The sequence below is a fragment of the Microcaecilia unicolor genome, chromosome 11 (assembly GCF_901765095.1).
Source record: "Microcaecilia unicolor chromosome 11, aMicUni1.1, whole genome shotgun sequence".
NCBI classification, from domain to species: Eukaryota; Metazoa; Chordata; class Amphibia; order Gymnophiona; family Siphonopidae; genus Microcaecilia; species Microcaecilia unicolor.
The window spans coordinates 62,556,427-62,568,942 of record NC_044041.1 but is presented as its reverse complement, the minus strand read 5'-3'; the positions used below and the strand labels follow the sequence as shown (position 1 = coordinate 62,568,942).

The 12,516-nt window shown below is 48.1% G+C and overlaps 1 protein-coding gene across 5 annotated transcripts in view; it reads left to right on the top strand.

Annotated features, from left to right (window-relative positions):
- Nucleotides 1-12,516, top strand: part of SFI1 (SFI1 centrin binding protein) — a 306,787-nt gene that overhangs the window by 235,945 nt on the left and 58,326 nt on the right. For all 5 annotated transcript variants that reach the window (XM_030217587.1, XM_030217588.1, XM_030217589.1 and 2 more), the window contains 7 exons: nt 917-992; nt 1,179-1,274; nt 1,599-1,675; nt 1,868-1,970; nt 2,559-2,655; nt 5,115-5,275; nt 8,296-8,370. In XM_030217587.1, coding sequence (XP_030073447.1) covers nt 917-992; nt 1,179-1,274; nt 1,599-1,675; nt 1,868-1,970; nt 2,559-2,655; nt 5,115-5,275; nt 8,296-8,370 — 685 coding nt within the window. The remainder of the gene's footprint in view (nt 1-916; nt 993-1,178; nt 1,275-1,598; nt 1,676-1,867; nt 1,971-2,558; nt 2,656-5,114; nt 5,276-8,295; nt 8,371-12,516) is intronic.

The following is a 12,516-nucleotide window of genomic DNA, read 5'->3' as shown; positions in this document are numbered from 1 at the left end:
AATTTCTGTCATACCTGATAAGTTTTCTTTTCTGTAGTCCTTACTATTCCAAAGGCCCACCCGAGGTTTCTGATATGTTTAGTTGGTGCAAAGTATGGATCTAATAACGACTGTCACCTTGCATGGTGCTTGCTGCATATCTCTTGTTCTCTACAAGTTGTCCAGAGATGAGAGGTCTGCACGTGTTTACTTATCTGCTTAGTGTTAGGTTAGTGAATTGTTTAAGGTTGCAGTGTTTGTTCTGATTATTATCCTTACTGCTTGTCTATGTAAGTACTGTGGAGCTGGCTGAATGCCATGTCTCATCTCAGTTTTCAGTTCTCTAGCTTCAATTGTTGGTCGATGGACATGACTATCCCACAGGTTCTGGAATATCGGGAAGGACTAATGGAAAAAAAAATGATCACGTAAGACCTAATTTCTCTTTCTCCATTTGCTGATCTGGGTATTGGTACAGTTCAATATTGTTTACTTCTGTTATGGAGATCTATAGCACTACTGTACAGTAACCCTGCTTCATTCACACCTGTCAGCAGACTATATTAGCTCCAGTGTTTTGTTTGTAGTGCTGTGGACCTGCTGAGTTCAAGCTGTCTCATTGGCCTGTGGAATGCATGTTTATGCTATTTGCCTTGTACTTTGTGCCTGAACTCCATTGTTTGGTCATTCAGAATACTGATGCTCTAAGATGCATGATTCCCTTAAGGGTCAAATCCCAAAGAACTACTTTTTCTCCATCCGCTGGTTGATGGATAACATAACTCATAAGTTTTGGACTGGTCTAATAGGGCTAAAGGAAAGGAAGTTATCTGGTAAGTCATAATTCCTCCTTTGTGAACATCACAGTTTAGATGTTCCTCTTCCAGCCTAATTGACCTATACAAGACTGGGTTCACATATCTTCTCTCTGCTGTAGGAGGGCCCAGGAAAAAAGTGCTCTGCACTTCCATGATTTCCACTGCATTCGGCACACCTGGGTCAGATGGAGAAAGGTGAGTGGCACAACGGAATGAAGCAGTTTCCTGATCACACAGTATACATTTAGCTGATAATCTTGCAAACCTTCTATCAGAGAGACAGCTTCAAGTGATTAGACAGCACTTGTCTTCATTCTTTTCTCACGTGTCTCTCATGTGTATCCATAACGCACTTGGGTCTCTCTTCCTTTTGAGTTGCAGTTCATAGAAGATCGGCATGCAAAACAGAAGAGAGTGTTGTTAGCTGACATGCAGTATCGACATTGGTTATTGTCCAGGGTTCTGGCTGCTTGGAAGGTAGGTGGACTTTCACTGAAAAGAGGCCAGGAGAAAGGGACCACTTTCCCCACTCCTACTTTTCATTTTTAAACCAGAATAAGGGTACTATACTTCACAGTGGAAGGGTATGCTCAGAGCACAGTGCATGTGTGCTTGCATGCATGCCTAACACGCTTTGTGTGTGTGGTTGAGACCAAGGTGACTGTTCAGTGCTTGCAGTGTGGGTATGTGTCTTTATATGCTGAGAACAGGGTCAGTGTGCAGCGTGAACACAAAGTAGGGCGAGAACTATTTTTGCATTTTTGTTTTCCTTTGACACTTCTCACTTGGTATTTCTTCTAGCAATACCAATGCAGTGTAAGGTCAATTTTGGATTGTGTTGCTGAAAAGGAAAAGCAGCAGAAAGAAATGATTTTGCGGTGAGTTTACTGTCACTGTTGCTCTCTACTTTTCCTTGGTCGACTCATTCCCCTTCTCTTTTCATCTTTCCCGTACAGACTCATTTTCTGTCATATCTGCTAGCTGTCCATTCTGCCTGCTTATCTTTCTATGTGAAGTGTGAATCTCTGTATTAACCCTATGTGATTTTTTTTTTTCTTTTTTGTGCTCAGAGGTGTGCTCTGTACCTGGAGGAGAAATGCATCAGTCGTTGCAAGGGCAGCTGTGAAGAAAGCACAAGCAGAAAATCACTACAAGAATGTCATTCTGTCCAAGGTAGTGAACGAGTGCCATTTTACTGTAATATGTAAGGGTCAGAAATGGAAACCACTATACTGAGAGCAAAATCTTCATCTTACATAAGTACATAAGTAATGCCACGCTGGGAAAAGACCAAGGGTCCATCGAGCCCAGCATCCTGTCGGCCAAACCAGGCCAAGGGCACCTGGCAAGCTTCCCAAAAGAACAAACATTCTATACGTGTTGTTCCTGGAATTGTGGATTTTTCCCAAGTCCATTTAGTAGTGGTTTATGGACTTGTCCTTTAGGAAACCGTCTAACCCCTTTTTAAACTCTTAGATGTTTCTAATAGGAGTTCCTGCAAAGAATGATGTAAAAGAGCAAATATTTTTTATGTTCTCTGCCTTTCTCTGTAGGATGTGTTGTAAGGAATGGTACAGGAGCTCGAACTATGGGGGAACTCACCTGTAGTCCCAACCTCTCCTAGCAGTTGATGCTGTAGGAAATGGTACAGGAGCACTGGTTGTGGGGAGCCCATTTACTGTAGGGATAGGTATTGTGCTTTTACTTTTATGTTCATCTCCAGCCACTGTTGACTTGTGTCTGTGCAATGGCTCTCTCTAGGTTGTGTTGCAGTGGAGGCAGACAGTAATTGTGCTTGTCCATTGTCGACAGCAGAAGACAGCAGCTGTAACAGAAGCCAAGCAGCATCTGGCCAGCGGTAAGCATGAAGGCTGTAGAATGAGAAGAACTTAAAAGCTTTTACAAAACTGATGGAATATGTAGGGTCTTGATTCACACAGGATCCAGTGGGCTTGCTATTGGTTAGTGCAAGGAAGAAATTCTGACTCGTAGGCATAAGCAGTTTAACTGCAGTTTAGCCACTAACCAAACCAAGGAAAGGTTTACTTTATAGCAAGCACTTGAAAAACAGAGCACAGCTTTTTCTCAGTAGAAAACAACCAAGTCGTAGGTGATACCTTTTTAATTGGACTAACTTAAATGTATCTTTGATAAGTTGTTTAATTATACTCTCCATCTGGCCAGTGAAGAAATAATGCAGTTTACACTGGCTTAAAACAGTACAAACTGATCTAGGTTTTAGGGTGTCTGCATATGTTAGTAAGCTCAATGAAAAGGAGCTGGGAATAGACAGAAGTGATTAGACAGTAACACCTTACAGATTAAAGACCCTATGTCTAATAAAGGGTGTGAAAACAAATGATTGGAGTCTTGTGTCAAACTGTTGGATCATTCTAATTTGAAAAGGTTTTCTGTTCCTGTGTGCTTCTGAAGTTTTTTTCCTTTAAATACTTTTACAGTAAGGTCGTTAAGGGAGTAATCTTTGAGAAGTTTTTTTTTTTTAACATTTTTATTAGACCTAAAAAAAGAAAGCATATGAAAACAATCTGACACAAAACCAAATAGTACATGTACAACAGAACCCCCATGCCCCAAACCCCCATCCATAGCCAAATATTTAAATACAAACCCCAATGGTCTTCAGTCCAACAGCTATATAACCATATGACAACTGACCCTCCCCATCCATTCCACTCTCTCAGTTCTCTGAATATCCTAAGTTCAACAAAAGACTACGTAATCTATTTGTAAGTCTGTTTCAGATTAGAGACCATATTTGTGGCAACATCTGCCAGGCCCTTGGGAACCCTGTTTGCTATTGAACCGCTCCTAACTGGTATAGCACGTTTCTCCATTCTGTTAAGTATGGTGAATATAACTGTACCCGATATCCATGAATGAGGTGGAATCAACAACTGAATCCGACCCCTGATGACGCTCATGTAGCGAAACAGACTGTGTAGGGTACGGGAAACTGTGTGTGATGAAGGGTTGATTTGTGAAGATTCGCTTCAAGGATCCAGAAGTTACAATTGAATACCTGCTAAATTAAAGAGAAGTCTGTTGATTTTGAACAGTCAAATGTGGAGTTGAGGAGAATGCTGTGGAAGTAGTAACGAGAACAGTGATAACAGCATGGGCTGATATGGACAATCAGTGAAACTATCAAAAGGAAAGATTTTGAAGGAGCTTTCAATTGGAGCAAGAGTTTAATGCTATGGTTTAATATTGTAGGCAGGCATATGCAATGTATTAGATAGGTTTGGTGCAAGGTTTGGATGAATGTGGGGAGGTGTGTGTGTATCTGGTTTATCTTTGATACATGATTTTAAAAGGTTTTGATATTTGTGATATATAATGAAGTGCAATTAAAAAATAGTTGATATATGGTTGACTATAAATATGCATGATACCTACTTGCATGCAGCAAAATGCTGGTTGGTGGGGGTGGGCTCTTCACTGCCTAAGGCAAAAAAAAAAGTATATTTAATCCTTAAATATACCTTTTTTTGCCCTGTAGGCAGTAAAGCGCTTACCCCACACAGAAGCGCACCACCACCAGCCAGCATTTTGAGTACAATTACATGACACGTTAAAAAAATTAAAAAATATGTTACCTGCTGGGCAACTGCTGCTTGCAGTTGCATGTGGTGCAGAGCACCTTGGCTGCTGTACCTGTGTTGTGTGGGGCCATGGGGGAGTGCTACTGTTGCTGTTCTGATGATGATGATCGATTTGAGTACTGACACCTGCACTGAGACTGAATCTAGAACTGGCTGGCAGGCACAGTATGGAGTGACTGTGGAGGAGCTGTGCCCGTGACACACCCGGGCCGGCAGCAGCCTTTCCCATGTGGCACTGCATGCAGCCGTGGCACCATCATGCAGTGTGCACTGCGGGGAGCAGGCACTGCAGTGTGGCACGTGCCGTGCAGCTGAGCTTGCTTATTTTTAACAAACCAGAGTGGTGCAGGCGCAGCGGCAAAACTTTGGTGCGTGGTGGCAATTATGCAGCGCTGGCCAAGCGGACCAGAATTCAGACTCGGAAGAGCTGTCAGTGTTCCCTGAGACTAGAAAGCTGGTGGGAGGTGGCCAAGTGGGCTGGCGCTGCCACAAGGCAGAAAGGCAATGGCTACTCAGCTGTGCACTTTTTGGCACTTAAACTGGGTGGGCCTGAGCCGAGATTGGGTGGGCCCAGGCCCACCTGTAGCTGCGCCCCTGTCTAATACTCCTGTGTGATGTCTCCCAGTTGTCTGATCAGTCTTTCAGATCCATGCTGGTAATGGTCCTTATTCTTTGCATTTGTTTTCATGTTCAGTGCATTTAAGAGCTGCTTTTCTTCAATGGAAAGACTCCACCAAGAAATCCAAGCTGGAGAAAACCAAGATGGCGGCTGCTGCTGAGCATCATAGGAGCATTCTGCTGAGGAAGTATTTAACGAAATGGAAAGCACATCATTTGCAGTACCTGAGGAAACTGGTAGGGAGGAACACATTTCTGGAAAACATGTTCATTAATGATTACTAGCCATGTAGGTTTGGAGATTGCCATATCGGGGGGTGTGTGTGTGTGTGGGGGGGGGGGGGGGGGAGTTAATAGGAAATAGATCCCCATATTAGGATCTGCTAGGTGCTTTCAAGTGACTTGGACTGGCCACAGTCTGACAGAATTTATTTATTTATTTATTTGCAGCATTTGTATCCTCCATTTTCCCACACATTAGCAGGCTCATTGTGGCTTACAAGTCGCCGTATTTGGGAGCTCCAATATGGCCGATGTTAAACAAATACAAATAGAATTAGGGTAAGGGAAGGCAGGGGCAAAAGGGAACAATAAATGGCAAAGATTTACTTTGCCACCTACTTTGGACTGAAGCCCACCCAAAATTCTTGCACACTTGTTATTGGCTGATGGGTATCCCCAAGCCTCACCAGCTACAGAGGTCCTGTAGCAGCAAGAACAGCTCCCTTTCCTACTTGTTTCAGTCAATGTCTACACACTGCTGTCGCGCTGGCCTTCCCTTGCCACATGCACTCAGTTTTCACGCATGCGGGAAACTGAGCATGCACAAAGGGGTGGGGCAGTGGCAGCACATGGACAGTACTGCCAGTTGCAGCAAGGAGAGGGAGCTGTTCTTGCCACTGGAGGACCCCTGCAGCTGGTGGGTCTTTCGGATCCCCACCAGCATAGATATTTACTGTAAAGATTTGACTTGGCACCTTTTGGGGGGGGGGGGGTGGATTGTAGAGACTACATTACATGTGCTCACCCAATTTGCCCAGTGGTCCATCCAAAATTTGAGGTCTGCCTATGCCTCTGTAGGTGTATATAAGAGGATGGGTAGAACAGGCATATATCAGGAATGTGTGGGAAGCAGAGTGAGGTATGGAAAAGAGAGCAAGGAGTCTACAGGCTGGTGGATACATAGAGATCAGGGATATGCATGGAATGAGGCTTGACAGTTGGGATCTGTATTTGTGTTGTCTGTGGACATAGTGGAACACTGTCAGCCTTATTTTCGAAAGTGATGGGCGCCCATATTTTGACCCAAATTGGGAGATGGGCGCCCATCTTGCAAAGGCGCCCAAATCGGTATAATCGAAAGCCGATTTAGGCGCTTGCAACTGCAATCTGTCGCGGGAACGAACAAAGTTGACGGGGGCTTGGTGAAGGCGGGACTGGGGCGTGTTTATCGGCCGAGCAGAGATGGGCGCCTTCGGCCGATAATCGAAAAAAAATGGCTATTTTTAGCAAGAATTTAGGCCACGTTTTTTTGGACCCTTTTTTTTCACGAGCAAGTCCCATAAAAGTGCCCTAAATGACCAGATGACCACCAGATGACCACCGAAGCTCTTTGAGCAGGGACTGTCTTTCTTCTATGTTTGTGCAGCGCTATAGAAATGCTAAATAGTAGTATTAGTAGTAGTAGGGATCACCACCCCTGACTTCCCCAGTGGTCACTAACCCCCTCCCACCAAAAAAAAAAACCGTCTTTAACATTTTTTTTTTCCAGCCTGTATGCCAGCCTCAAATGCCATACCCAGCTCCATCACAGCAGTATGCAGGTCCCTGGAGCAGTTGTTAGTGGGTGTAGTGGACATCAGCCAGGTGGACCCAGGCCCATCCCCCCCTATCTGTTACACTTGTGGTGGTAAATGGGAGCCCTCCAAACCGCCCCCCAAACCCACTGTATCCGCATCTAGGTGCCCCCCTTCAGCCTTAAGTGCTATGGTAATGGTGTAGAGTTGTGGGCAGTGGATTTTGGGGGGGATTTGGGGGGCTCAGCACCCAAAGGAAGGGAGCTATGGACTTGGGAGGTATTTTACTTATTTTTTTTTTTTACTTGTTACAAGTGCCCCCTAGGGTGCACTACGAATCCTGGCCCCTCCCACGACCCAATGCCTTGGATTTGTTCGTTTTTGAGCTGGGCGCCTTCGTTTTCCATTATCGCTGAAAAACGAAACCGCCCAGCTCAAATCCGCACATATTCAATGCATTTGCCCGGCACAAACCGTATTATCGAAAAAAAAGATGGGCACCCATTTTTTTTGAAAATACAGTCTGTCCTGCCCCTTCACGTACCCGTTCTTGGACATAGACGCCCATGGAGATGGGCGTTCGTGTTCGATTATGTCCCTCTCTGTGGTTTAGTATGAGGCTGAAGAAAATATAGGGATATTTCTTTTTTTGTTTTTTATTTTTTGCTTGTGATCTGGCTTTAACTACATAGTTCTGTTTTCGGATGAATAAATGCTTTCTTTTCAGACCTGTTTAAAAGCATCATTTACACAAATCAGATTCATGTAAAATCTACAACATGCTGGATTCAGGATGCATCAGTCTTTTTCCTTAAGAACCTGCATTAATTTTTCTCACCCACAATTTTTTTTTTTTTAAATCTTGGCACATCTTGATACTGAATTCACTTTTAGTCATGATACATCATTGCTTTCCCATTCGCAGCCAGTTTGGCATCACCATCTTTCCTGCCTTCCCATCCAGTTATCATCTTCCTTTCCCGTCTATTCCCACTGGCATAATTGCTTTTCCATCTCCCCAGTCCCACTCATCTTCAGATGGTAAGGAGTGCTTTGTACCTGCTGCTGCCACTCTGCTGACTTCCTTTTGAAGCTGGAACTGCTTGAGGCTGGTTGGTCTTGAAAAATTATAGGACACCTATATTTCCAGTTTGTCTTGCAGGTCCCACCAGCCTCTGGAAGGAGGAGGAGGTAGGAGCTCAAGATGTGCCTTCTGATGACCAGTGTTCTATTCAACTTTTAAGCCTGGTTTCTTTTCTTTAAGCTTCTTTCGTTGAAATTCATAGCTTTCCAGTATAGAGTAACCAAAGTTGTACCCTATAGTCTAGAGGATTATTGGACATGGCCAATGCTGAATTGCTAGCTGCTGTTTGGCTTACTTGTATGTGAGTCTTTTTATGGTTCCCAGGTTTTTGAAAATTGTCTTTTTTTGTTTGTTTGTTTGTTTGTTTTTTGTTTCAGTTATTGCAGAATCAGGGAGACAAGCTGAGGATGGTCAGGCTTTGGCATTCTTGTTTCTCCTGGTGGAAGGCACAGGTACTAGGGAACTTTAACACTTTTTTAGTAGACAGTGCTGCAGAACAAGAGTGAGGCAGAGCTGTGGAGAAAGGGATCTCAATACTGGAATAACGGGATTCCTTTGGGCAGGCATGCGGTACATATGTAGAGGTTTGGGTGGGGTGAGGGGAGTCTCAGTATTGGAATAACGGGATGCTACAGAGCAGGAGTGAAATGCATTGGTAGAGTTGTGGGTGGGATGGGGGAGGTTCTCATTACTTAAATAACGGGATGCTACAGAGCAGGAGTGAAGTACCTGGTCAGAGTTCTGTGTGTGTGTGGGGGGGGAGCATTTGATTACTAGAATAGTAGGACATGCTACAGAGCAGCAGTGAGTTGCATATTAAAACAAGTTACTTACCCGTACAGATGTTCTCCGCGGATAGTAGGATCCTACAGCCACACTGTTGGTAATGTCATCTCATGATGTGTTGGGAATGTCTACCAAAGCCTATAATGCAAAAAAAAAAAAAATGCAATGTCCTCATGTGCCCACCATAACCTTGGTAAACGTTCTTAGGGCAGTGGTGAGACCTTCTCTGACACTGCATAAGACTATTGAAACCACCATTTTTTCTCCGTGGACAGTCAGGATCCTCAGCCATACTACTGGACAAACCCAAACTGAGGGTTGTATAGGCCAAAAATGCATATTCCAGAATATGGACCACCAAATTTGCACTCCCAATAATATGTAACCTGCAATTAATGGATGAGGCGGCAGTTGAAGAGCGAAGTGACATATTTATTGATCAAGCAGCTAAAGAACTACAATTAACAGTATTGGATTTCTAAGTTGTAATAATGAAATCTTCAAGAACAAAGGAACCAAAGTTTCTTCCTAATGTGCCAGGAGTATCTAAACAGTAGTGCATTGCAAAGGTTTGAATTGATGACCATGTTGCAGCCCTACAGATGTGCTATATCGAAGCTTTCTTAAGTTGAGCTTTTGAAGTTGCAGTTGCTTTCAAATATGAGCTGTTATTCTGCCTTCTGATGATAAATTAGTCACTGTCATAGCAAAAATCAATGCAATCCAAAATCCAGAAAGACAGACAGATTTTATTACATAGCTTCCCATTCTCCGAGGACAAGCAGGCTGCTTGTTCTCACGACTGGGTTGACGTCCGCGGCAGCCCCCACCAACCGGAAGAAGCTTCGCGGGACGGTCGGCACGCAGGGCACGCCCACCGCGCATGCGCGGCCGTCTTCCCGCCCGTGCGCGACCGCTCCCGCCAGTTACTTTTTTTCCGCGACTGGAGAGAGTTGTGCAATTGCCTCTCTCTCCGTTCAGCCGCCGGATTTTTCGACCGCGTTTACGCGGATCGTTGCTTTGGATTCCCGTTCGGTTCCTCTTTCTTTTCTTTCTTTGTATTGTTAACAAAAAAAAAAAAAAAAAAAAAAAAAAGATTTTCGCGCGTGTGGAGCACGCGCTCCCCCTTTCCCTCGCTTCCAGCGGGGACGCCTCGTTGCGGCCTAGTGGCCGCTCGGTCGGCTAATTTTTTCGTGGTGTGATTTTAGCCACCATTGCCGACTTTGACTTCGCCGACGCGATTTTTCCGTCGATGTCCTCGAAGGTCCCGAGTGGATTTAAAAAGTGTGGTCGCTGCGGCCGGCCGATCTCGCAGACCGACACCCACGCTTGGTGCCTCCAGTGCCTCGGGCCGGAGCACAATCTCAAGTCGTGCGCGCTGTGTCTCGGTCTCCGGAAACGGACTCAGGTTGCGAGGCAAGTTCTGCGGGACCGTCTTTTTGGAACTTGCGCCGGCCCCTCGACGTCGACCTCGACGGCATCGGTATCGAAGGCCGGGTCTTCGGTACCGGTATCGATGCCCGAGACATCGGCACCGATGGCAGCGACCCCAGGAGAACAGGTCCCGTCGGCCCGCCGGTCCGCCGGTGAGAGTGGGGTTGAGAGGCCGCGTGGGCAGTCGGCCCCGGTCACTCCCTCAGCTCGTGAGCCACGGGACCGAACCCTGTCGGACCCGGTACCTCGAGACCGAGGGGGATCGACCTCCTCCTCCTCCATGCCCTCCGGTGCCGGTGACGTGCACCGGAAAAAAGATAAGAAGCGCCGTCACCGGGAGCCCTCGGTGCACCCTGAAGAGGAGTCGACGCCGAAGCGTCATCGCAGAGAGGAGAGATCTCCGTCGGTGGTGGAGGTACCGACGCGTCGGGGTTCCGGCACCTCGGTGCCGTCTCCTGGCCCCCAGCAGCTTCTGGCACCGACACCCTTACTGGCCCCACCGCCTTTCCCGGCAGCGGGCCTGGACGAGTGCCTCAGAGCCATCCTTCCGGGGATCCTGGAAGGGCTGATGCGCCAGGCTGTGCCGGCGTCGGGGGTGCTTGCGCCCCCGGCGCCGATGACTGTGGCGCCGGCGAGCTCTAGCCCGGCGCCGGGGCTGTCGACACCGCCGCCGCTTGCGGTGCCGGTCTCGACCGCCACGCAGGTGGAGTCCCCGTCGACGTCGATGGAGGGAGCTCCGTCCCCGCCGGCGCGGGAGTCCACCGCTCGACGACACCGAGACCTCGGTGCCTCGACGTCGAGCCGGGCCCGGTACCGGACTCAGCTACATGAGCTAATGTCCGATACCGAGGATGAGGACTCGTGGGGGGAAGAGGAGGACCCGAGATATTTCTCCTCAGAGGAGTCTACGGGCCTTCCCTCGGACCCCACGCCGTCACCGGAGAGGAAGCTCTCACCTCCTGAGAGTCTCTCCTTTGCCTCCTTTGTGCGGGATATGTCTATAAGCATTCCCTTTCCCGTGGTCTCTGTGGAAGAGCCGAGGGCCGAGATGCTCGAGGTCCTCGACTATCCATCACCACCTAGAGAGTCCTCCACGGTACCGCTGCACAATGTCCTGAAGGAGACGCTGCTTCGGAACTGGGTGCGACCACTAACTAACCCCACCATTCCCAAGAAAGCAGAGTCCCAGTACAGGATCCACTCTGACCCAGAGCTCATGCGGCCCCAGTTGCCCCATGACTCAGCGGTCGTGGATTCTGCTCTCAAGAGGGCACGGAGTTCGAGGGATACCGCCTCGGCGCCCCCGGGGCGGGAGTCTCGCACTCTGGACTCATTTGGGAGGAAGGCCTACCAATCCTCCATGCTCGTGACCCGCATCCAATCTTACCTGCTCTATATGAGCATCCACATGCGGACCAATGTGCAACAGCTGGCGGACCTGGTCGATAAGCTCCCGCCGGAGCAGTCCAGGCCATATCAGGAGGTGGTCAGGCAGCTGAAGGCGTGCAGAAAGTTCCTGTCCAGGGGGATTTTTGACACCTGTGACGTGGCATCTCGTGCTGCGGCCCAAGGTATAGTGATGCGCAGGCTCTCATGGCTGCGTGCCTCTGACCTGGACAACCGCACCCAGCAGAGACTGGCTGACGTCCCTTGCCGGGGGGATAATATTTTTGGCGAGAAGGTCGAGCAGATGGTTGACCAACTGCATCAGCGGGAAACCGCTCTCGACAAGCTCTCCCACCGGGCGCCTTCAGCACCCGCCCCCGCGGGCGGGCGTTTTTTCCCGGGCTCGGCAGGCTGCACCCTATTCTTTTGCGAAGCGTAGGTACAACCAGCCGGCCCGAAGGCCTCGTCAGGCACAGGGACAGCCCCAGCGCGCTCGTTCCCGTCAACAGCGTGCGCCTAAGCAGCCCCCTGCGCCTCCACAGCAAAAGCCGGGGACGGGCTTTTGACTGGATCCACGGGAACATAGCCGCCCTACAAGTGTCCGTACCGGACGACCTGCCGGTCGGAGGGAGGTTAAAATTCTTTCACCAAAGGTGGCCTCTCATAACCTCCGACCAGTGGGTTCTCCAAATAGTGCGGTGCGGATACGCCCTGAATTTGACCTCCCTGCCTCCAAATTGTCCTCCGGGAGCTCAGTCTTTCAGCTCCCATCACAAGCAGGTACTTGCAGAGGAACTCTCCGCCCTTCTCAGCGCCAATGCGGTCGAGCCCGTACCACCCGGGCAGGAAGGGCAGGGATTCTATTCCAGGTACTTCCTTGTGGAAAAGAAAACAGGGGGGATGCGTCCCATCCTAGACCTGAGAGGCCTGAACAAATTCCTGGTCAAAGAAAAGTTCAGGATGCTTTCCTTGGGCACCCTTCTGCCAATGAT